The sequence below is a fragment of the Heterocephalus glaber genome, unplaced genomic scaffold, assembly GCF_053883595.1.
Source record: "Heterocephalus glaber isolate CG9 unplaced genomic scaffold, H.glaber_assembly_v1.0 deba00000281, whole genome shotgun sequence".
Lineage (NCBI taxonomy): Eukaryota > Metazoa > Chordata > Mammalia > Rodentia > Bathyergidae > Heterocephalus > Heterocephalus glaber.
In genome coordinates this window covers 24,997,888-25,024,761 of record NW_028258139.1, presented here as the reverse complement: position 1 = coordinate 25,024,761, position 26,874 = coordinate 24,997,888, and the positions used below count along the sequence as shown (strand labels likewise).

At 42.4% G+C, this 26,874-nt stretch overlaps 1 protein-coding gene across 7 annotated transcripts in view; it reads right to left on the bottom strand.

Annotated features, from left to right (window-relative positions):
• Asap1 (ArfGAP with SH3 domain, ankyrin repeat and PH domain 1) overlaps window positions 1–26,874 on the bottom strand; it is a 322,988-nt gene that overhangs the window by 107,128 nt on the left and 188,986 nt on the right. For all 7 annotated transcript variants that reach the window (XM_087184109.1, XM_087184129.1, XM_087184116.1 and 4 more), the window contains exon 5: window positions 13,026–13,171. In XM_087184109.1, the coding sequence (XP_087040235.1) occupies window positions 13,026–13,171 (146 nt within the window). The remainder of the gene's footprint in view (window positions 1–13,025; window positions 13,172–26,874) is intronic.

Sequence of the window (26,874 nt, the reverse complement as noted above, 5' to 3'; positions counted from 1 at the left end):
ATTAGGAAGAACTGAAGGAGGTCCAGGCCGCTAACATTCAAAAGTGCACTGTCCTTCTCCAGGGGAAATATGCAGTGTCTCCCAGGGCAGAAGTCCTACCCGCGCACGGGGCGTGGGGGGCATTTCAGTCTGTGCGGGGCGTACAGCTCAGAGCACCCACCCAGCATGAGCCAGGGGCTCCCAAACTCATCTTGTTCGCCTGTTCCAATGCTGCTGCCACAAGGGGATGACACGTAGATCAAACACTGAAACCTTCCAAGTATGGACTATCATTTTGCAAGATGAGCTTTTAACAATGCATGGTACAGTTCAGGGCCCTAGGGGCTACCAATTTACCTCTAAGCATACCAATGCTTTCTATGCTTGTCAATATTTCAAAGAACTTGAGAAATAATAGGTTTGATGGAAATCTAAATCCAATGTACACATTTCCAGTTATTCTCATTTGAAGAGGAACAGAAGAAACATTTAAAAGGTCCTTAACCTAAACCGCAATATTCTGCAGTCAGAAACTGCAAACAGGAAATGCTATGTAGCTGGAGAAATCTTTGCTTCAACAGCGCTGACAGCGCTGAAGCAGTAACTGCCTTCCAACTGCTCATGGCGCTCAGGTTCCTGGGCAAGCTACAGCCCTTCCCAAAGGCTTGGGGCAAAGAAGGAATCAAAAGGCAGAAGAGTCTTCTTGGCTGGCCTAGAAGTCTTCTGGGCACCTCCTCCTATTTTTGAAAAAGGATTTAAGAATATTTTCTAAAACCGCTGCTATACTGGGACTCTCAAAGGGTATGATACTTAAATGGTTTTCCTCTGCCTAGGGAGAGTGCATTTCAGTCCATCATTTACTCCCTTCCTGTCCCATTTTGTGGTTTGGAAAATGAAATGGGTGCAGTTCTCTGTTGACTCCTTTGCTTGTTTGCCAGGATCACAGGCAATGATGGCCTGGTGTTGGAAAAGAGTGGGCCCAGCCAGCAGGGTCTAGCAAATATTGATTTTAACACTTTCCTTCAATGGTTTTTTAAAAAAGGACATGATTGTGGTACTGTATATTTAATCAAATAAATAACAAAAACCTTTAATAACTCAACTCAAGAGCAGTCTACTTTTGTTCTTTACAAAGAAGCCACATTGTAAAGAAAGGTGTTATCAATAACACATCAACTGCTAAAGGGTCACCCAAGTAGAAGAAGTGGAACGTGTGGGGCACATAAGCATGGACTAGTTATGTTCCAGGAACGACAGACAGACAGTTTGCAGTGCCCGGAGCCAGCACTAATTTGGAAGCATCTTTCACCAGAGGAAGAACAAATCCAGAGACTCGCAAACCAGCTACAGAAATGGTGCACACCTGTCCTCTCAGCACCACGGAGGCCGACACTATGAATTCAAGAACAGCTGGGGCTACACAGTGAAACTGTCTCAAAAATACAAAGCCAAAACCAACAACAAAAGAAAGCGTTCTAGTAACTTTAAAAAAAAAGTCACTATGCATGAACCATATGCGACAGGTACTTCACATACTTACTTCTAAAAATGCCACTACAGCGCCAACTGGAAGAGGACGAGGCCCTTGTCTGTGCCGTGTGCACTGCTGTGCGCCTCCTGCACAGCCACAGTGCTCAAGGAGAACCCCAGTGAGTCCCAAGTGGAATCAGCAAGGAGAAGTCCAATTTTTCAAAAGCAAAGAAACCAAGGCTCAAAGAGCCCAAGTAACCTGTCAAGGCCATAGAGGCAAGAATCCACCCAGGACCCCTTACATTCAAACTTAAAACCACACTATGAGCAAATTAAAAATAACAACAAAATACTGTAGATCATGTCCACAGTTCTCTGGCTTCTCACCACTAAGAGGCAGCATTTCCTTGACATAATCAAACACAGCAAACACCCACTTCCGAGCTCAACTAGCTATCTATCATCTTTTCAAAGATACTGGCCCCGTACAGTATCATACAGCATTCATCAGAAGAGGAAAACTGGCTTACAAAGCCTAGACGGGTACAAAGGAAGTGGGGTCAGGAGTGCAGATCAGCCGTCTCATGGAGGAGACTAAGAATTTGATTGTTGACCTGTTTTACACTGAAATGTTTATAAAACAGTGTTATTAAACACTTCCCTCTTTTACCTTCCAGACTAAAATCTGGTGGCTTATACTTTGATTTAAACTATTTATTTTGAAAAAAATTATACTCACAAAATGTTGAAAAAATAGGAGGGCCCTTGTACCCCCCAACCAGCTCCCCCAGCAGCAACAGCTTCCACAGTGTATTATCAAAGCCAAGGGACTGATACTCGCTCAAGGCAGATGGCTCCCCTACAGGCTGTGTCTGAGTCGACCAGTTTTGCAGGTGCTTTTTAAACAAAGGTCTTGCTGGATATGCGGGTGCATCCTGTGATTTCAGCACTCTAGAGGCTAGGGGTACACAGTGAACTCAAGGCTGCACCACATGGAAGACACTGGGCCCAAATCAAATCAACCCCACCCAACCCAACCCAACCCAGACAAGTCTGTATGCAAGCGCCTATAAAAAGGGAATGGAATTAATATGAGAAAATGAAAAAATGGAAACAAAGTTTTTGTAGATAGGGAGGGATGGAGGGGTTGAAGGGAGGGCAGGGGCAGGGGGAAGAAAATAAGAACCAAGAAAGATTATGTAAATGTGCAAATTTCCAATGATGAATGTCATTATAGTGTATACCTAAAATGTACCAAAAAAAAAAAAAAAAGCCCAGTGTCTCAGCATATTTTAGCAATCTGTGAAGTCACCCCATTCATCACAGGCTCAAAGGGACAGAAAATTTCAAAGATTTTTGAGAAAACACCCTGGGACAAGACTTAAGTCCCAGTGTTCAGCCATGAAGGCACCCAGAAGCTGTTACAGCCACAGGTCAGAGGCCCAGGTACGGCCGGTGGCAGCATTCGCTGGTACTGTAGGTGTACAAAACACAACAGCTGTGAAGCAATGGCCTCACTGAGATTTCAGGAAACCCGGGAAATCAGGCAGTGCATTCCAGGGCCGGAGTCCCTGCACGCATGCCGATGGGGCCAAGCACAGAGAGGCTGTTGGAGGAGCCAGAACCTCAAGGCAACCAAGGAGGGAGAGGTGTTAGCAACGCGCCACGCTTGTCAAGGAAAGCTGCAGGTCTCATGAAAAGCCAGCCCGAGAAGGCCCTGTGGACTGTGACTCCCATACTCTGAACAGGGCTTCGAAGCCCTAGTTCACATTCCTTCACAGTGTGCCTTGGTTCCCTGACATGGTGCGTTAGGATTTAATGTCTGTCGTGACGTCTTCCACTTTATTTGGCTTCCTATTTTCTTATTCTTTCCTTCTGGAATAGAAATGTTTATGCTATGACTGTCCCAATATGGATGCGCGCACATATTACTGGGGATAGAACTGAGGGCCTCATATGTGACAGACGAGTACTACCTCTGAACTGCATTCCCAACCTTCTTTTATTTATTGTTAAATTTTGAAATAAACCCTCTAGTAGGCTCTTGTTAAGTTGCTAGGCTGCCCTCAACTTGAGATCCTGCTGTCTCAGCCTCCTGAGTAGCTAGGATTACAGGTATGCAACACCATACCACTATCACTGTGGCATCTTAAACGTACATAACTCTCTTTTGTAGTTTTTACAGGGGCTCACGGCTGAGTTTGAGTCCTGGAGGAGACTTTGGACATGGACTTTTGAATAATGCTCCAGCAGCTGAAAGCTTGAGACTCTTGGGATAGACCAAATGCTTTTTGCATTGCGAGACTGACATGGGTCTTGGGGGCTGGGAGGAGGAATACTATAGTTTGGTCCTCGATTGTTTCTCAAAGGCCCATGTTTTACTTTGTTTGTTTTTTTAACCACTTTTTTTTTTGGTATGGGGGATCAAACTTGGGACCTTGCTCTTGCAAGGCAGACGGTGGCATCACTGAGCTAAATCCCCGGCCCCTATTTTGTTTTTGAGACAGGGTGTCGCTATGTAGTTCAGGCTGGTCTTGAACTCACTAGGTAGTCCAGGCACACCACCACACCTAGCTAAAAGGCCCATATTTTAAAGGCTTAGTTCCCAGGGTGTTGCTACTATTACAGACAGCTAAGTTAGGCAAAAATCTTACAGGCAGTCAGACGGGGCCAGGTCCTAGAGGAAAATGAGAACCCATTACAACTGTGGCTGGAGGTGCATCTGCTGAAGGTCTCGAGATAAAGACGGAATGACCAGGCCTGCGTGCCTCCCCAGGGGATAAGCAAGACACTGAAGATTATACTATAATTGGTATCACCTGGTCCAAAAAGCCTATATAGACATCAGCTACCCAGGTGGGTGACCAGGACCTCCTGATGCATCCCTTCCTAAAAGGCCTTTGTTCTTTTCACTTACAAGACCTGCTTCCCCACTGGATCAATATTACCTAAGCAGCTATACTTGTACTCTTATTGATTGATCACAGTTTTGACCCACGTTGTAGCTACCTCATGATTTTGATGTATTAAACTTCCTCTGTGAAGTGGGTTCTGCGGCAACCCATTTTCAGGTTCCCACCTGTCTCTCAGGAGCTCTCTCTCTCTCAATAAAGCTTTCCTACTCTTAACCTCCATTCCTTAAAATTCATTGTTCGATTTTGGGAAACATGAACTTGGCATATCTGACATCTAGCAGGTTGGGAGTTACATTATCCCTGTATCACTACAGCAAGTTGACAGAACTAAGGTAGAATAGAAGAAATAAAGATAGGTAAACAAGAGAAAAGGAAAATCATAAGTTTAAAAATGAAAACTGCAGTTTCAAGGATACAAGCCCAGTTAAAAGTATTTTTTTCTTTTTCTCCTCCCAAAACAAGCCCCTCTCCCTAACTCCCTTTCACCTATAAATGGGTTCCTCTATTCCGTTTTTACTTGAAAACTGTCCTCTTTCACCTGTGAGCCACCTTTCACCTGTACAAGAGGTTTTCCCTGACGATGACCTTACTGTGGGCCAGGCCATCCTCTCCGACCCACCAAACCAAGACTACAGAGCAGTGACAGCAAGCCTTTTAGAGGCCGAGACAAACTGCAACCCAAGCCCACTTACTTCTCGCACAGTGCCAACACTGAAAGTAAACCTGAACAGTCAGCTGCGTGCCACAGGTTCACCACCACTGCCTGAAGTCATTACAGGGCTTGAAGGGAACCTGAAGGGTGTGCTCTTGTAGGGAACTGTGGGGATCCTCCCTGCCTTTCCCCTGCTTCCGGGCCATGTGGTGAAGTTTTGTTTGCCACATACTCCTGTCATGATGTAATACAGGTCCAAAACAATGAGACAAACCCATCACTGACTAAAACTTCCAAAACTGCTATTCTGTTGCACTGTGGTAACAAAAAAGCTGAACACAAACATGTTTTCTTTTCCTTGAAAGAATGACTAGCAAACTGGTTATTCAGACTTGGGTATCGACCAATTTTCTTCTAAATCTATGAGTTAGGCTGGTCGCTTCAAGGTAAACAACTGTCAATATTTATTGCTAATGATAAAATGTGAACTTTCAGAGAAAGTTAAAATTCTGGAAAAGGTATGCCACCACGAACTTGACAGTTTCCAAATAGTTAAAGTGCATATAGTTCTAAGAATTATTTACATGTATGGCTAACTTTTAGGAAACTATCACTTGTCAAATTCTGATGTAGTATTAAAGATGAATATCCACAATTTACACGTCTCTTCTCAGTACAAAGCATAGGTGGCTATGCTCTTCATCTAACTAAACCAAAACAAAACACTGCAGCAACATGAATACAGAGGTAAAACAGTCAGTACAACTGGGACTATGGGACCACTCCCTTCCACTCCCCTGAACCTAGGCACCACCCAAGGGCCAACCCTCCTGACTTTTGTCCCCATAGCCCACTACCTAGATGCAGAGATAAGAATAACAAAGACTCTGAAAAATTCTGAAATCCCAAACCAGGATGCATTGTGTGTTAGACCTGCTGACGTGAACTGCTAACGTGACCTACAGCGACATTTCTTCACTTGGAGCTCATTAAAGGTTCATACTCCAGACTGCATCTCATACATCCAATTGTTACTGAGTGAATTACAGGGAAGGACATGCTCAGTAGCCATAGCTAACATGACTGGGCATGCTGTCAATCTTGCTCTGAAAGACCCAATGGGACATGCCCTAGGTCTAGTGCACATTCTAAATTCTTAGACCCAACCCATTCCGAGTTATGTGCTGCTTTCCTTTCCTCTGGCCTGAGCTCACTTACTCTGGGCGAACCTTTGCCCTTTTTTTTGGTACCAGGGATTGAACTTGGGTCCTTCCACTTGCGAGGCAGGTGGTGGAACCACTGAGCTAAATCCCTGGCTCAACCTTTGCCTTTTAACACATTCTTGTCAGCTTGAACCACCAGGGGTACACGCATAGCTGTCCCATCAGGAAGGCTTGAACCACACTGGTGATTAGCTATTTAACATCAACCTATGGAATTCAAATCAGAGCCACCAGGCAGTGAGACATGAATCACAGCTCCGTCATGAACATGTTAAACTTCATTAAACCTAGCTGCTTTTTCCTTACCATTGTGCCATGTCCAATTCTTTGTTCCTCATGCATAAGAACTGGAAGTCTGTCCTGGGACCCTGTCACCCATGGTAACAGAAGCATGTGTGAGGATCCAGCTACCTTTATCAAACCATCTTTAAAGAGATTTGCAAATACATAAACAGTGCCACCCTTCTCATTGAGGGGGTGGATGGGAAAAGTCATTTCCTTAAAAAGTAGGTTATTCGGGCCAGGGATTTAGCTCAGTGGTTTTGCAGCCTGCTGCACAAGCGCAAGGACCCAAGTTCGATCCCCAGTACCAAAAAAAAAAAAAGAAAAAAAAATAGGCTATTCAAGATATTAAAATAAGTTTAAAGTAAATTAATACATTAAAAATTCCTTGGTTCTAACTTCTAAGGAAGTAAAATATGGACAGAAATAGTCCACATAAACAAAAACTCACTTTTAAAACTGGGGCCCTAAGAACCAAGTTTGAGAACTACTTCCATATACTCTTACTCTGTTCAGTGTGCAGTGATTCTGATGAGGGAAACCAAAAGACAAGAACAGACCAAAAAAACAGTCTGCAAACTAAACACACAAGAAGTCTTAGTACAGCTCTCCATCATCGGGTCAGGCACCCCCAGTCCTGTGGGTGTTCTGTCACTGGTGGAGCAGCGCTGTGAGCCAGCATGTGATCTGTGGCAGATTCTTAGCTCAAGCCCTAGCTCCATCTCTTCCCAGATATACTATTGTTTTAGAAATTTGGTGCCTTTATTTGTAAAATGGGATATGGTCACTGATACTTGCGTTTACACAGGGAGTTACCCTAAAGAACAAATGAGAGAATGCGTAAATAATGGAAGCTTTCGTTTGTTAAGCAAATTCCATGTGTCAGATACTGTGCTTAGTGATTTATTTCTGTGATCTCAGTAAAGTCCTGCCACTAAGAAATACATGGTATTATTAGTTCTTTTCTTTACAGATAAGGGAATTAGCATTAAAGTGGTAAAATGATTGGCCCCAGGCTGTGAAGCTTATAAACAGGGAGCTGGAATTCCAGCTTGGATGGAGACCAAAAGCCCATTTCCTCCCACCACCTACACTCCATAGCTCTTGGACCCTGCATTATGAGGCAGGACAACTTTTTATAAGAACCATTTTCTGTGACTTAGGGGAAAGGGGGAGTAAGAAAGCCAGTTACTTTAAACTGACTTTGGCACTAACTGTGGCAGGAGCTCACAGAGGAATGGTGACTGCCAGCTTCTTTGTCCCTTCCCGACATCACTAAGGTAGAGGCTGGTTAGCTAACAACACCCTCAGCCTGATGTAACGCCCACGTCAACATCATTGCAGCTCTTGGCAGTTTCCACAAAATGTCCTAATAATCACTGTACCTTTCATCATCGCTGAAAGCTGAGGGGAAAGAAAAGCCCACAAGCATGAGTGGTGGCTGGGGCAGTCAGCATCACTTAGTGTGTTGTGCTTTTCAGAACCACCCTGGTAGAAACTCCTGAACACACTACACTTGTAATTGCTTATAAAGGACCTGAATAATAAAGAGGGCAGCCCAAAGCAGAAAGCTAGTACAAGACATGGCCCCCAAATCCACCCTCTCCTTTTCCTTCATAAGACGTTTGGTGTTAAACTACTAAAATGCCCTTGGAAGTAACACATTATGAAATGTTTTGGTATCGAGCACAGACCCCAGAATATCACAGACGCTTGCCAGCTAAACTGAGGATAGTTTCAGAAGTCTAAATGATATTCAAGTACTTTCTCTGACCTGATGCTCTACAGTTCATCTGTCAATCACTGCTCACTGCTTCCAGCCTTCACCCACCTCAGACACTAGGTTAGAAACCTCTGAGGAAGACTCGCTCCTGTGGGGCAGGGTGGGCGCTCCTCTAGACCACCGCTTCAGCTGGGGACCCCACCCAGTGGCTTCCTCTGGGCGCTCTGCTCACAGGTGTGCCCCATCTATCTCTGTGGTTTACTCTTTCCTGGGCAAGCATAAGGAGGGAAGCAGCAAGCTGCTGGCTGTTGTCAGGTGGTGCAAACTCCCACGATTACCTTTTACTCAGTCAGAATAACAGTCCCTTTGTAACCAAAGTGCAGTAAAGAATGATTCTCCTGCCTACTCCCGCATCAGGAACGGCACTGCCACCGTTATGGGGAAAATGTTTGCATGTTCTTAATGAAATGAAATAGCTCTTCCAGCAACTTCTTTTAGAGCTTCCTTAAACTTTCTCTGGAAAGGGGATTGGATGTGGAAAACAGGCTGCGCCGTGGAATATGCCCAGTGGAATAGCTAGGCTCAGTATTTCTTTTAGCTCAGGAAACATGGACCAGAGGCCTACGGTGACAGAGGTAGTATGTATGGAGTGCTTACAGAGTCAAGACAGAATGTCGGGCCCCAGTCTACTTGCCAACAGTGTAAACGAACAAGTACATCATCCCAGGGTGCCCCGGCAACCTCATCTGGACTAATGGTATTAACAGTATAGGACTTTTATAATGTATTAAATTAATCCACATAAAGCACCCATCACACTGCTGGGCTCATTAAAGGTGTTCAATGAGTATCTGTTGTGTTCTGAGGTGTGGTGACGCATGCCTACAGAACCAGTATGCAGGAGGCTGAGGCAGGGGGACTGCCAGGGGTTCGAGGGCAGCCTGAACTACATAACAAGGCCCTGTCTCAGGAAAAAAAAATTGATAGCTTTTACATGGAAATAAACAAATATGTTGACTAAGCACGCAGACAGGGAGTTTCTGCGTGAGTGAGCTGTGTGCATAAACACGTGTGCACAGCTGAGGAGCAATGTGTGATGCAGCACAGTGCAAAGCGAGAGGTGCAGGAACCTTAGAGACAACTCTGGACTTAGGCCAGATACATACATTCGGTTTTTTGGAAACAAAAAGGGCAAGATATCCCTGTAAAAATCCCCACCTCAGGGAAAAGAGAACTTCCCTGAGTGAGTCTTCTGCAGTTATTACCAAAGTGGGTTGTCAGAGTCTCCTTCACTTCCTTTCTTCACACCACCCACTGGGCAACGCCGCCAGCAAAAAGGCAGGTAATTCCTGGACGGAAGAGGAAATGCCAAGGTTCTCTTCTGAACAGAAGAGAAGCACACGGTCTAAGATTTACTCAAGATTCACAGGCTGTTAAGCTCCACAGCAGAGGAACACTAGGCCCTATATTCAAATTCATTCTTTCTCAAGTTTTTGAAAAGAAGAAATATTTCTCTATTGGACATTTATTTTCTTTCAGATTAGCTGATTTACTGTGCAAGACTAAATCAACGGCAGGCCTGAGGGAAACTGCACTGGAGCCGAGGAAAGGACACATGGTGTGTTCCGTGGCGAGAGGACTCTGCAGGCAAACTCAGAAGGTGTCCAGAGTGAAAGGGAAAGAAAGGTATTTGCCTATAATTTAAATTGGCTTATAGATAAATGTTATTAAGGTTAAAGGCATGACCTTCCCCCCAGGTTGCTAGCTGATCAAAATGATGTCAAGATTAATTTTACAAATGTAATGCATACTGTTGTCTGCATACAATAACTCAAAAATTTTTATTGGTTATAAATAATGTATTAATTGTTACAATCTGGTTTTTACAGGGTATTAAAAAAGAATTGTCAAAGTAATTAAATAGAGACCCTTAGGTTTGGGGAGACTGCTAAATGGGACTCCTGTTCATGAATAAAGGAACAGCTGCCTCAAAAATACTTACTCTAGTCTTCGTTTACTAATGGAAGGCCCAGTAATTTTCACAGCCTGATGAGAGACACTCAATAAACATTGCTTAAGTATGTTATTATAAAATGTTTACACTGGTTATCATTAAAGGGTTAAGTTCTAAATGTTATTGTGAAATGTTTACACTGGTCATCTTCAAAATTTTCTGTAGGAAAATCAACAAGGTTTTATTAAAAAGATGCTTTGGGTACTAAACTACATTAAAGGGCATAAGGTTTCATATAATTGTGATACTTATTATTGCTACTTTTCTGGTATACAAAATGTATTCATGCCTTCTGACTGTACAGCTCTTCCAACACACTGTTTATGATAATAACCTCCTTTTGATTCAAGTATATGCCTTTCTCTTATGCCCCAGCTATTTATGATAACAGGTACATATTTATAGGCCTATATATTTTCCTTAGATGACATCCTATCAAAAGATAACAACTTAGGTAAGAGTGTTTTTGTGTTTGTGCTTTTGGAGGGGAATGAGTACATTTAACAGTGGCTATTTTCACTAAGATGCACATTTAAGTGAGTTACAAAGATAGTATCATGATTGTCATGCTACAACATTATGTGTGGTTCTTGATTTAAAGGTATTTTTCTGTTAACATTCTACAGGAATTCAACTACTAGAACAACTATGATTGATAAAAATAACAGTCCTCTAACTATATTTTATATTCCCAAACACTTGCTATCCAGGTAAAATCATAATGATTAAATTCACTACTCCCATTGCAATGCTAATGTTATTGATCTTCTCTTCTGGGTATTCAACAACTAAAGTTTAGAGACCAGAACTAGAAAGGCAACTGGGATAAGAAGACAGCCAATATTTTGGCCCTGGACCTCCAAGGTCAACAGCAAAAAAAAAACAGGACACGAGAGAACCTTTTCTACGAGATCCTACAATTTTGCTCAGTCACTCACACCAGTCACCCAACCTCCTGAGCAAGGAGATTGCTGGGCACCAAAACAGTAAGAACCAACAACTCAGTGTGCCAAAGGAACGTTGCCTGGAGGGAAAAATTTCCCACGCTTTCACAGAAAGCACATGGTCAAGCGAGGCTGGGCCCCATCCCGACAGCTGACACTGACAGGAGCTGAGGGGATCTGCGGATGGCTCCCAGATAACGCCTGAGGAGACTTAACTGACCTGGACAGACAGCAAGAGGTTGATTTTATTTAACATAGGTCTCATCGTAACTTGGTTCTGAACACCCAGGAGAAAAGCATAACTAAAAGATATGTAAAATCAAGACCATAGTAATATAAAGTGCAATTTAAAAAAAAGGCTCCAACTGCTGACCCCTCCTGGCAGTTTTCAAATGCATCGGTGGCTAACCACTGTTATGGGTCATTAGATAAAACCATGGTAAAATTTATATGAGCTCAGTAAGAGTTTCTAAATTTTTTAGCTAAAAATGTTTTAAAAATAATTAAATTTTAAATTTTTTTACAGCTAAAATTAAAAGAAATTATGACAAAATACCAGACTAACAGATAATACCCATTAGTGGAAGGCCTACGAGTCAACAAGTTATAATCACTATTTTGGTCCCTTAAAAAACAGTTTCTAAACATGTCTCTTCCCTCAAACTGCCTTTTTAATTTAGTGCTTATACTTTTGACTATACATGCTCTAATTTCTTTTAAAAAATTTGTTTATTCTTGCCTATAGGTTGCCAAACTCCAAGTGATCATATAGATATCAACAACAAATGTGCTACACATTTTTACCAAAACTCACCAGACTGACTTTATAAAGAGTGTATAATTGCTAAATTACAACATGATCTTTATTTAAGGGCTATTAAATTAGCTCCCTAAAAAGGGTTCCCTAACTGCAGTCTTCCCTACATCAACCCTTCTCAGTTCAAAGCAGTCAGATGAAACTGCAGTTGGGGATGGCCCTTTAAAAAGGAACTTATTAAGGATAGCTAAGCCAGTTAAGCCCATTATAGGTCCTCATAACCCACAGGGACAAGCCATTGTTGGGCATGCTTGCTTTCTCCTAAAACTACACATAAAACAGAAAGGAGGATCTGTTGGGAGCCATTCTACATAATTTTTGAGAAAAATCATTTCACAATTAAATTATGATTAGGGTTGTCAGAGGCCTAGTCCTCTTGCCTGTGGGCCAGCTATAGCATGCAAAAACATAACTGCATTTTGCCTCTGGCCACAGCTGAGGCCTCAATGATCCTGAGATGCTGTGATGCTCAAGGGCAGGATTATAACAGCTGAAGACATCCTGGTTCTTGGAGAACCCAGTAGTAATACAAAAAGAGAAGAGTTTCACCCAGGGAGGGACAAACTCCTTATCAAGGTAACTCATCCCACCTAGTGTTGTAAGACTGCTTTGCTCATCTCACATCCTCATCAGCATCAGCTCCTCATGGTCCCAGGAATGCCACCACCGGGGTTATCTGATAATTCCTGACTGTAAGATCCTTGTCAATTTAGGATTATGGCTGTCCTCAGAGTCATCTGTTACTCCCTATGAGCCCAATAAATAGTGGCAAGCTCGGAGTGTCTTTGTCTTTGCTCGCTCTAAGACACTGACCTCCCAGCCCCCATATACTTGAAATTTAAAAACAACAACGACAGAAACCACCCCAAACTATTATAGTAAAAGACACATTACCATGAATCCCCCTCAGAACCCTTCCTCTCCGAACACATTTATGCCACTGTTTTTGGCAATGTAGCGTTTGCTGTATAAGTTTAATCCTTCCATTAATTATGGAATGGCTTACCAGATTTTTCAGCAATGTGGACAGTTCCTTTGTGAGAGTAGAAAACTTGACAAAAGCAGTGCCAAGATCGGGGTTGTCTCGACTTAAAAAATTACTCCCAAACTTATCAAGAACTTGTGCATAGTTTTCTTCATTTTGTACATGGTCTAAAAAAGAAGAAAAGGAATATGAGTTTTATTTGCTACAGTAAAGAGTTATTTTGAATAACTGATCTCTAGAAACTTGACAGGAGAGAGAAACCATATCGGTTGTTGAACACAGCCGGAAGGTGCTTAGTGATGTACAGAACATTCTCATTCTCTCATCTTGTGGAAATCCTCCTGCTTTAGCCTCCTGAGTGTCGGATTACAGGTGTGCACCACCACACTTGACTATTCTTTCTCTTAAAAGAGGTTTCTTCTTTCTACATAAAAACTTCTCAGCAGAGCCAATGCTCTGTACAACCCCCAGCTCCGTGAAGCGCTTTCTTCTCTTGGCTCCCAGGACATCACACTCGGTTCACTGTCCTCCTCCTCCATGGCTGCTCTCCTCCACTGTCTAATCTCACCATGCTGCAGTCCGTCTCTGGGACTTTACTTCTCACCATCTGTGCATACCCCCTTGGATTTCACATAGTGCAGTGTAGTGTACATTGACTATTTTGGAGGCTGGGTCTTGCTATGTAGTTCAGGCTGGCCTTGAACTCTTGTCGATCCCCCTGCCTCAGCCTCCCAAGTGCTGGGATTATAGGTATGCTCTACTATGCCTGACTTAAGGCTTTAAATACTCTTTATTAGCTAACAACTCACAAACAGATATCCCTAGTCCAGGCCCACCCCTAAAATACAGCCATGTATAACCAACTGCCTCTGCAATGTCTCCAATCTGATGGCCGATAACCACGTTTAATCTTCACATGTCTGAAATACACCTGATCTTCACAACCATCCTTTTCTCCAGTGCCTTATCTTAGTCAAAGGCAAATAACATTCTTAAAAGTTGTCATATCAAACTCATCAAATCATATTACTTTTTTTTTCCATAACCCAGATACAGTCCATTGGCAAATCCTGTTGCCTCTTTTAAAATACATCCTCAAGGGCCGGGGATTTAGCTCAGTGGTTCCGACGCTTGCCTTGCAGGTGCAAGGACCCGAGTTCGATCCCCAGTACCAAAAAAAAAAAAAAATCCTCAATTTGACAACTTCTTACATCCCCATGCTAACAACTTTACCCAGCATCATCTCTTGCCTCTGGCCTCTTTTTAAATTACTATTGTTGTTGTTATTGTTTTAGGAACAACGTCTCATTATGTAGCCCAAGCTGGCTTGGACCTCGAGGTGATCTTCCTGCCTCAGCCTCCTGAATGTTGGGATTACAGGGGTGTGCCACCATGCCTGTTGCCTCTTATTTCTCTGTTGCTGTTGTTGCTCTGTTACTGACAAAGCACCAGTGTGACCCTGTTAAATTGTACAACAGATTTTTGAACTTCTGTAGCTGTCATTACCACTGATCATAGACATCCAGGTTCCCAATCCTTTTGGGTTTATGGAAAGCAGTACTGAACTTCCCTGTACTCTTGAAGTAAGGCGTGGCAAATGGCTTGTACTAGCAGTGTGAGCGGAGGGGACAGGTGCTACTTCCATGTGCAAGCAGTTCGGATGCCAGTATTCAACTCTACCCTCCCTGTCCTCTGACATGGTATACAGAGAACCATGCATATGTGCGGAGCCTCACAGGAGATGTACAGGGTTTACTACATGAATAAATGAACAAATAAGCATCTACCAAAGCCATGCCCTTGAAGGCTTAATGCAAACATCAGTCCTTTATTTACCAAGCCTTTCTTAGTAAGACATAATCTTCCCTTGCCCATAATCCTTTGAACTTCTACTGCAGTATCTTCCACATCCAATCATATTTGTGTATGTATACATCTCTCCCTGCCACCAGGCCAACAGAGAAGGGATACCTTCTGCAACACACACCACTGCAGATTTCCCAACGAGCTAGACTTAGAAAGCTAGGGCTCAGTGAATATCTGAGTTGGATTCAGAGAATTCCTTTTCAGAAAGTTAAGAAGTACAGCAGACCCTTGAGTTACAACTGGTTTGACATATGAACAACTCGAGTTACGACTGGAACTTTAGTTTTAACTTACAACCAAAGTGTTGAGTTACAACCCAAAGGCCAGCCAGTTGTGCTTCCAGATGGTCTCGGATACAGATTTAACCCTTAAAGAGTTCTGGAAGGAACATTACTACATCCATTCCTGCATGAGGTTAGCTGAGAAATCCTGGGCCAGTGTCTCTCTAAGGACACTGAGATCTGCCTGTAAACAGGAGAGAGACTCTGAAGGCTGTGTAGAGGAGCCTGAGCCTTCAATTGACCACCTTGAGTTAAAACCAGTTCTTGGGAACAAACTGAGTTCATAAGTCAAGGGTCCACTGTATTCCCTTTGGAAATCTGGGAGCAATGGGCACTCATGAAATAGGGCACATGAGTCTGGACTGGGAAAGCCAGGTAGGAAGTGCCACAGGAGTCCAGTCAGTATTCAGCAGCCTTCTAATCATTGCCACATTAAACATTCATGATGCCTGTATGGCCGTCAGGATTTCTGGCTGAGATGTTAAAAAAATAAAGTGCAGTCCTGGTTACTGCTCAGGTCCTTGCAGAAGTGGCTCAAAAAACACAGAAGAAAGGCTATGTCAGCTAACAGACAGGATGCACATATTGCCTCTCCCTCATCTGCTGCAGCAATCCTGGCTACCTTCGGTCTAGGTGAAGAAGCGCCCTCACTGCTGAGAAGATCACCTCAGTTAACTCCTTTTGGCCTTTTTTTCTGTTTTTTTTTTTTTGAGACAAGGTTTCACCATGTAGTTCAGGCTGGCTCTGAACTCGACATGTAGCCCATGCTGGCCTTGACCTCATGGCAATCCTCTTGCCTGAGCCTCCTGAGTGCTGGGATTGCAGGCATGTGCCACCACACCTGGCTCTTTTCAGCTTTTGGAGGCCAGTGAAAAAAAGATGCTCATGCCAAATGTTTCCAAGGAAAAACCCTCAGTAGTAAACCTTAGCATGTGGGGTCTGTTTGTCTGTGTGAAGCTACACTTCAAGTCAAATATATACAAATGTTTAGAGTGGAAGAATACCCATACATTCACCACCCTGCTTAAGAAATAAAACATTACAGGATGGTCCCCAATCTCCTGTCCCTCCTCCTCCATTCCATTCCAGTCTCTTCCCTTCCTGCCCCGACAGGGCCATCATCCTGAAATGGAGCCTCGGGCCGAGGTCAGAAAGATCTTTAGAGGCTGGTATATGGAGGAAGGACTCACTAAACAACTGAGACTGACTTAGCTAAGGGCTAGAGCAGAGGCGAGCCCATGGGAGGGACGCTGGCGTGTGTCATCGTTTTCTCCAAACCAAATGCCATCTGTAACTCGTGTATCACCCTCACCAGAACTCAGCAGGAAACACGCTTACTAAGGGGATGAAACACGAAACATGGTGTCTGGATAAGCAACGACAGGCTAAGTCAAGGGCCCTATATGCTTTGTTAGCCCTGTAACAAAAATTGTCCTTCTATTCTATGTATGTATGTATATGTATAGAACCACCATGGATCCTACATATATACACACACATACATCTATATAGTGATGTCGCATCTAAATTGTCTAGTGTAGATACACATTTTACACTATAAAGTTTATTTTGAGGTAATAATAATTAATAGTAATAATCCCATGAGTAGAAATCTTGTAAATTAAAGGTACAGTGCTTAAAATAGTGCCTGCCATATGTGGCACAGACTCCAAAACATCACCCATTGTTTCCTCTGCAAGTGTGATTGGCTATATTAAAGAGCCCTAGGTAATTAATATCCAACAGCATAGGAACATGGGTCTCACGTGTTTTAAGTACTTTAAAACATATATTTAAATATATAAAGGTATTTTTTAACAGCATTATACAATAGTATCGCAGTTCACAAACATTTTGTTTGTGAATAATTTGGTGGGCAAACAGAAGTGTCTGGCATAATTTTGTTTTTGTTTTTGAATTCTGCATCAGGTGATGAACACTATGGTGGCCATCTTTGCCAGAACTCTGGAATAAAGTTTGGGAACTGAGGCGCCACTGTACATCTAACAGTGACAATTTGTTAAAACGTTTACAGAGATATAATGGACAAAAGTAAAGGTCTGCAAAGGGTTGTAAAGTGATTACACATAAGGGTTTAAACAGGTGCAAAGAATGAGAGGCAAGGAGACATGATCCTGGTGGAGAGGCAGAGGGAAGACCATGCTCGGAAGAGCACAATAAGCCAGGGGCAGACAGATGGGTCAGGGCAGGGCACAGGGAAAAAGAGGGAAACAAAAGGCTTTGAAAGGGACGCGTGTGAATGAAGAGAGGGGTTAACAGTGCAGAAAATGGCCTGATCACCTCAAGAGGTTTCAGAGAGGAGGTTAAAAACAAACAAACAAACAAACAAACAATCAGAGAGAGCGAGCAGGAGAGAGCTGTTTCACAATCTTTACTATAAGACTTTCAGGAGTGTGGCACAGCCTGAGCACGGGTAAGCAGGTGAGGGTAGAGACAGAATAAAAGAAAAGAGCAGGAAGGAGAAATCTGATCATCCAGAAAGAACACCCATTCTTATCCAGTATTGCTAAGAAATTTCTGGCATTCATGACACAATGAATTTTCTGAATGAATGCTGGTAGGAAATGTAAGATAATTCTAACAGTTGGGTGAATCCTTTCAGTTCAAAAAAGAATAATAAAGACTTACTAACTGGATGGACCACAAAGGATGACTTTAAGATTTAAACTGCCAGCATCTCCCTGGGATGACGAACATTACTGGTCACCTCTGCTCTTCACAGACTTCCGGCACAGACCTTACAGCAGTGCATCAGCAGTGACTCTCTTCCAGCTCCTTGGGCATTTGGTATGACTGCACTAAGCACGCTACATACACTACTCCATTCACTGCTACAAACAAGTCCAGGAGCTCAGTACTGTTACCATTCCCACTGTGTAGATACACATACTCGCCCAAGATCATGCAACTCATAAATAAGGACATTTAAATTTAGGCCTTTGTGATCTCAGAGTAGGGCACTCTTCCCAAGATGAGGATCAGAACATGGCACCCTAAATATGCCACTTTGTCTTCAGAGTTATTTTGAGCTGAGGGAAATTAAGAAAATGACACAGGAGGAACTCTCTGACCATCTCCCTTTTTGCCTAACAGCAGAGCAAACATCCTCCTTGGTGAAGAGAGCTCCCCGAAATCTCCCTCATCCATACTATGGTAGAAGAAAAACCTGTCATGGAAGAGGAATTGTCAGCACCAGTCATACAGATGAGTCTTTATATGAGGACTGGGGATTTAGCATAGTGGTTCTGCCAACTACCTCACAAGCACAAGGTCCCGAGTTCAATCCCCGGTTCCAAAACAAAACAAAAAACAGATGAGTCTGTATGAATAACCTTTGCTAAAATGACCTCATTCATTTGTTTCCCCCATATGTTTACTTTCTGGCAATTCAGTGCCCTAGAAGCCCAAGCCTCTTTTCCTTTGTCTTGTTACTTCTCTACAATTCATGCCTTTTATCAAAGTGGTGTATAAGCTCAGGCCTAACTAATTCTTTGAGGTTTTTCACTTATTTTCCGTGAGGCCCCATGTGCATACTAACTAAACCTTTTTCCTATTAGCTTTTGGCAGTTTAACCAGCAGGCCCCAGTTACTGACTCTAAGAGGTTAGAGAAAGATTTTTCTCGTTCCCTTACACATCATAGCCTAAAGTGGGAAGACCTGGGTTCAAATTCCAGGTCTACCACTTCATGTTGGTGTGGTACGCTGGTCAAATAACTATCTTTTTAAGCCTTGGCTTCCCATCTTCGATATGGGGATATTAATGGATTTACCTCATGGAGGTACCATGAAGACTAAGATCTTGCATGTCAAGTGCCTGATACATAAGCTCCATAAATATTTATGACAACAATGGCAGTAATTATGACATTAGCTGCCCGCCCTTAGCCTTGTATGCTCTGGATAGGTAGCACAGGCTGCAGACAATACTCCGAAATCAGTAACAACACCCAAGAGTTTATATCCCTAGGGATCGGCCAGTGCCTTAGCAATATGTTAAAATTCAGTGTTCGCTAAGCATACTTTGTATATTCATCCAGTGAGGACTTTCTCAAAAATTTCTAAACCACAGCAATTATTTGTTTTTTTTGTTTGTTTGTTTTTTGGTACTGGGGATCGAAACCCATGGCAATTATTAAAGAGCTCTTTTGCTGAGGGCTGTTTGCCCTCTGTAACCCTGAGTTAGACTTTACCAGACTGACAGTTTTTACAAACCCTCTCAGCAGGCCCACCATTCCAACCTTTCGTTCTCAGGCCCTGTAATTATGGCTGCCATGTATTGAGTACTGAGGATGTAGTGGGATCCACTGCAGCAAATATCATGAATGCACATGGTAACTCCTTCAAGATAGACAGTGCATCTATAAGTGAGACCCGGTGAAGCCAGGATTAGGACCCTACTCATGTGATTCCAAATAACATCCTTTCCCCACTGACAAATTTAATTAAGAGTATCATGGATACTAGAATACTGCATGCCACAACATCTACTCAAAATCGACTATGTGATAGCCTTGACAGTAAACACCAAGAACAAAAAACATGATGAAGACAACAGACTTCTTGTCCTGTAACAATATCAGCAATGTAATAGTTATGATAATAATTAGCTGCAATTAAAATTTCCAATTATTTTATGTGCTGGGAATTGTGCTAAATATTTTTTCCTGCATTATCTCATTCAATGCTCAGAAGAAGACGCTATTATGACCCTCATTTAAAAAATGTGAAATAGTGTACAGAGGTTAAGAAAGTTGCCCAAGGTCACCCAACTAATAAGCGGTGGTGAGAGGCACTGTACCTTTAACTAGTCAGTGTTCTTAGTTAAGTTCTGGAATTGTTAGAAGACTCTGATTGGAGCTAAATCCCAAGTGATTACGAGACTATAGAAAGACTCCAGGCCCTCTGCACTTTTCCCACCAAAAAACAATACCGCAGTAAATATATGCAGTCTGGTTCATGCTATTACTTTGTATCTGGAAAGATACTCACAAAAGCAGGACTGGCGGGGGCAGAATGTGCATTTCAAATTTTAATAAATATTGCTCTATACCTTTCCAGGGAGGTTAGTGACAGCAATTCCTGTCTTTAACAGCAATGCACATATAAAGGGACCTGTTTCTCTATAGCTTTTCTAGCACAAAGATATGATCTTTTAAACTCTTGCTGCAGATATGAAAAACCTAACCACAGAAAGTCTGATTCTTTTGTATTTTGTTGTCATTAACATTTCCTTTTCTTCTCAATTACATATTTAGCCTAGTTTTCTACTGCTTATCTTTTTCTTATCAATTTGCAGAAAACTGTATAAGGGAAAGCATTTTTTGGTAATGTGCTGGCAATTGTGATATTATATGTATTCTGGTTTGCATCTATGATTCCTGGCTAGAAATTCTCTCCCCCTAATGCAGACCATGAAAGCTAGAATTTCTTTCTCCTGTTGCAGATCAAAGAAACTTCAATCTTTCCTCACCTGTTTCTCAGGCAGCTGGTCCAACAGAAATTCTAGGACCTACTTTTGATAGTATATAGTTTTTTTGTTTTGTTTTGAGATGGGGTCTTGCTATGTAGCCCAGACTGGCCTTGAATGCCAAGGAATCCTCCTGCCTCAGCCTCCTGAGTGCTGGGATTATAGATGTGCACCACTGTGCCTGTGATAGTATTAAAAAATGTATTCAAGCCTTTCATCTACTCCAGAGGCCCAACCCCTGACCCCAGAGGGCGGAGGGCTGCAGACAGAGGCTAACGAAAATCCAAACAGAAGCTCTTGCTGGGTTTCCTCACTCAGTAGATTAGCGTCAGAAGACCAGATCCTTTCGGTCCAATCTTACTCCCACCCAGCCCCCATCATGCCTACAAAACGATGTCTCCATAAAGCCCAAAGCACAGCGCCTGGAAGGCTTCTGGGTCGCCGCGCCTGCCCCATGCACCTCGCCATCGGTGTCCTTTGTGGTGTCCTTTATAATAAGCCAGAAAAGCTGTTCCTGAGCACTAGAAGCTGCTCAAACAAATTAACTGCACCCGAAGAGGGGCTGCGGCATCCCCAATTTACAGCTGCTCAGTCAGAGGGGACTTGGGGACCACGTGAGAGGGGGGTCTGACACCACTCCAGGTGGACAGTGCCTGCTGACCCACCTCTGAGGAGCCCAGCTGAGGCCTGCTTCAGAACTGCTTGCTTGGTGGTGGTGGTGGTGGGGTCACCCTTACACCTTCTGAAGTCATAGGGGTGATCGGTGTTGTAAGCATACAGTGGGGGGAAAACCATGTTTTTAACTTACCATATGCTCTGCACTAGAGAAAATTTTAAAATAAATCTAGTTAAATGTATCAATCATTACCCTGAAAATTTGGGGTTTTTCTGTCTTGCTTATGTTCCTAAATCTTTTAAAAAGTATTTCAACCTTTAATCTAAACCAATATATTTACCTTGTTCTGTTTTTGTTTTTTGAGACAGGGTCTCCCTATGTAGTTCAGGCTGGCCTCAAACTCACAGCAATTCTCCTGCCTCAGCCTCCTGAGTCTGAGTGCTAGGATCACAGGTGGGCGCCACCACGCCCAGTTTGTTTGACCATTTTCTGAGACATGGAAGACCTGAGAATACCGTGTTATCTGTGATTGTGAGCAATAAACTGGCTGAGCGAATTCATCCTCTGTCAACCCCTAAGTACTGTGTCCTACAGCATTGATTACTGGTGCTAAACACTTCAGAATCAGTAACAATTTACTTATTCCCATACTTAACCGGGGCATCAAAATCTTTTAATAGTTCTCTTTCTGGCTCATGAACTCAACTGAAGGGGTCTCGCCAGTCCCAGAAACAGACACTTTAAGATCCATGGCCACGAGCAAACCGCAGATGGATTTGACCCACAATGCATTCCAGAGGCTCTCGCAGGACAGGCTGCCGCAGAACGGGGTCCTGGGTCGACCTGGTCGGCAGTGTCTGTGCGAATGAAACATGATTTCAGCAAAACCTGGGAAGAACACCACATACAGAAACAAAGCCAAAGGTGACTCTGCAACAGCTCAGGTGCAGCGTCTTTATACAGAGTCTTAGATCAGTGAGGTACAAGACACCTGAGAGTGAGGTCAAAGTGCAGTTTACTAGGGCCACAGAGGACTGTAATGGGCAAGGAGGGTCTGCTCCAGCTGACTCAGAGCCACTGATCTGAATTTCCTGTAAATGATAAAATGGATTAATTGAGAAGGACTGAGAGCTACAGGGGGTTCTCCCTTACAGATAACAAATGCAGTTATTATTATTACTTCTACCAAAATAGGATCCCTGAAAGCAGAGACATATGGTCTGCCACAAAAGCGCATGCACACTTCAGCAGTTCCTGTGCTAATAAACGTCAGGAAGCTCTGGGCACCAGTCTGAACACCACCATAACGTGTATTAATCTCATGATGCCTCAATAAATCTACTATTGCAAGACTTATGCGAGTTTTTCTTTTTCTGATGTATACACTTTTTTTGGTGAACTCTGTATGTTCTTACGTACACTTTTATCAGAGTATTTTTCTTGCTCATACTGAAGTTTAAAAAAAAATTCTAAACTACTAGCTGTGGAATGTGTGCTCCCAATTTTATTTAAAGTAAGTTGTTGTCTCATGATGCATACTCTGTAAGGTAAAAACAATTAACTTTTTTCCAATAAAAATGAGCACCTTCACAGCAGCAGAGTGGAGAAAGCGTACCAGCCCAGGCACACACCTGGAGTAGTTTCTGATTCCAAGTAACAATATTTGAGCCAAGGGCTAGAATGTGAACTCGGAACTTGGAACTGCTTTAAAAAGCCTCAAGTTTCAAGATGATTCTAAAAAGAGTCTGATTTTCTAAGGCTTTCATTCGCATCCCCCCAGTTTCATCTCTAAAATAAACGAGGAGTAATATTCTCCTGGATAAGCTTACCCACTTTTGGAAAAAGCACCTGCCTGTGGTTGAAGGAACTCATTATTTGGATCTGTTTTCAGCTCTCAGGGAGAATTCAGGGAGAATAATGGACCCACAAGAAAGGAAAGGGGCTCGAAGGCCCCAGTACTCTGCTCAGATCGCTCAGGTCGCTGCTGCAGTCTCTGCGGAATCTTCTGTGATTCTCATTATCTGAGGCTGATGATTATTATTATCATTTTACCAACAAGTTTACTTCAAACAATTTTTTAAAAAAAATTCGGTTATCATCCATAAACTTAGAAAACAGAAAAAAAGACACAATTTCCTAAGCACAGACCAAATGGTTTGGGATGTTTCTGACATTGTCTTCTACACCTCACTATTATAACACTAATCTATTTTATCTCTTATCTATGCCTGTTAAACTTTCTCTAATTGAAAAACTAAAGGATTAAAGCTAGTGTTACATGATAGCAGGGCAAAACACCAAACTTAATTACCATCACATTACATTCTCTTCATCATATTATATCTTCAAATTTGAAAATAAACTGAGTTCCATACCTTTAAAATCTTAGATTTCATTATACACTATGAAGTATTTCTTCAAATACATGTTAATCAAGCAAAGTGAAAATCTAGACAGAACACCACACATTAGTTTTGCTTTGCACAAGCACACATGCTCTTTACAACTACTTATTACATAATTGTAACTGAAAGGAAATTGGAGGGGAAAAAAACGTGAAGGGAATAAGAAAACCAAGGGCAAGCTGGGCGTGGTGGCGCACGCCTGTGATCCCAGCACTCGGAAGGCTGAGGCAGGAGGATCACTGCAGTTTGAGGCCAGCCTGGGCTACACAGTGAGATCTTGTCTAAAAAAACAAGAAACAAAAAAAACCCTAGTGCTTTCTTTCCTCCTGTGAAAAGGCTACAAAATTGTTTATTTGTTAAACGATCTAGCTGTATTTTAGAAGAAAGACTTCTGTATATGTTTGAAATCAAATTATATACCAGTGTCTTTTATTTTTCACAAAAATTAAAGATTTAAAAACCCCAACTTTCAGACTAACAAAGTTACAGATTTCTAGGGGGCACCATGTGTTACTAATAAGCTAACATTTATTCCAAATATATCCTGGCATAAATTTTAAGGAAGCTACTATATATCAAAAATAATAAAATGTTTTGGTTTAAGGTACACACACAGGCAGACAGAAACAAAGACACCCCCCACCCCACATACACACTTTAACACGGAAAAAGACCTAGAAATGGGACTATCCAGTGTCTTTACACCCAGGGAAAAGTATACCCGCTAAGTATGTTTAGGTTATATCTATTCAAAAAGATTAATGTTTCAACTGGACTACCTGATTTGGCAGAATAACAAATTATGTTTACCCATGCTTACTACCTTGACTCTTTCACTTCATAAAGGCACAGTACATATCAGTGTTAAACAGAAATATTATAGGCAGAGAGGGCGAGGTCCTCGAGAGTCAGGATAAAGGTGAAACACACCACAGCTGCGACCAGAGACATACCTGTTAGAGACCAGGCCTCAAGATAAAGACAAGATAACCAGACCTGCATAAGACCTCAAAGGACAAACACTGGGCCTAATGAAGTCTAGACAGACATCAGCCACCCGGGTGGGTGACCAGGACGACCTCTGGACCCACCACTTCCTAGGAGAAGTTTTTGTTCTTTCCATCCACGCTTGTAGGGGACTTGTTTCCCCAGTGGACCACTATTACCTAAGTGACTGTACTTGAAACTTTACTGGTTGATCATGGTTGTGGCCTACATGGATTCTGCTCAATAAAACTGTAAAGTGGGGTCTCCAGACTACCCACTTGGATCCCCCTCCTTTCCCTCAAGACCTTTTCTAACAATAAATATCTTCCTACTCTTAAACTCCACTGTTTCTAGAATTCATTCAATTTTTAGAGAACACCAGTGCAGCGTTATCAGACAGCTAACAGGTTTGGAGATAAAATATTTCATATTTCATCTCTGGAATTACTTCCTATATCATTTCTCACTGCACCAAGAAGGAAGCAATAAGCTCTTCCTTCTCAAGAGCCACACCTGCCTAAACAATGTACATGCTTAAGTACATGACTGCAAGGGCAGAAATGCTGTGAGTGCTAGCCCCATGCCTACACTTGATCTCAGAAGTCTGAAATGGAGACACCTGTCATCTGCAGATGTGACTGGGGCGAGCAGATTTGCCTGCAGGTGGCTCATTCACATGGCAACTCAGGCTGGCTTTTGATGAGAGATCTCTCTCCAAGGGGCAGCTGGAGTTGTTACCACATGATGGCCAGCTTTCTCCAAACCAAATTATAGAAGGGCTTGGGAAGAGAGGGGACTAGTGTGAAGCTATCTCCTTTAGGCACTGGCTGTGGAAACCATGTCATCACTTCTGGTGCATTTTATTCCTCAGAGGAGAGCTACTAAGCCTGGTGCACATTAAAGGCAAACAGGGAATAGACTTAATCTTTGGACAGAAAAAAAAGCTTTTGGACAGAACAATTACAACATATCTTAAAACCTCTACATTGCTCAACAAACCACTAGCTATTTTAAATATACATTAGCAAAAAGAAAGGCAGAGAGAAAAGAGGCTTAGGGATTACTAAAGTAAACTTTCTAAATGACAATACATTTCACAGATTAATAACATTCAGACTTCAAACTTAGAAACAACTGTGGATTGATCCCCAGTCCTTTTTATTTTAGTTTTTTGAGATAGGTCTCATTAAGTCTACATTGCTCAGTCTAGTCTTGAATCTGTGCTCCTCCCCCTCAGCCTCCCAGAGTGCTGGGATTATTGATGTGCACCACCACGTTCAGCTTTGCTTTGCTTTTTAAAATGTCCTCATACACAACAGGGATAACTGAGACAAATTCCCAAAGCAATTTTCAAACTAAAGTGCTTGCACAAAGATAACAATTTGTTTTTCGACAACAATTTCTATTATAATACTGTTTACCAATTAATACTGATAAAAGCTTATATGTAAGAATATTTTTTTTTTTTGTTTTTGAGACAGAGCCTCTCTTTGTAGTTCTCTTTGTAGTCTCTGTAGACTGGCCTTGAACTCACTATGTTACCCAGGCTAGCCTAAAACTTGTGCTGATCCTCATGCCTCAGCCTTCTGAGTGCTGGGACTACAGGCATGTGCTACCACGCCTGGCTGTAAGAACAAGACATTTTAAGAGTAAGATCCTTTACAATTTTCTACCACCTTTCAAATCACATTAGGGTGGTGGGTGACTGGTTGGAGTGGCGGGTGACTGGTTAATCTCCAACCAGAAATATAAAAATGCTTCTTAAATCTTTAAAGACTATCATGTGGGTTTTCTGTCACTTAAGCACTGTGAGAAAACAAGAAAATTAAGAAAACACATTGAGAAACAGATACCAGGTTCAGCTTCTGCGGCTTTTTCTGGATGGGGCCAATAGCCCTTGGACAACAACAGCTTGGATTCCACTGAGCATGAATCATGGAAAGATATGCAACTCCAATGTTTTTGTCATCTAGGTATTTTTAAGGAATTAAGTATCACAGCATTGCCTACACAAGATGACCAAAAACTTGAGTGTACCATCCTATTTGTAACTGCAGAAACCCTATTCAGCCCCAACAGTCTGTGAGGAGCCAGGAGGGATGGGAGTTTAGCCCTAACATTTCCAAACTACAGCAAGATTACTACTGTAATCCCTATTCAGCAACCACCAATCATCTCATAGATTATACCTCACAGTTGACCCCTGAAGGGTTCATTCATGAGTATT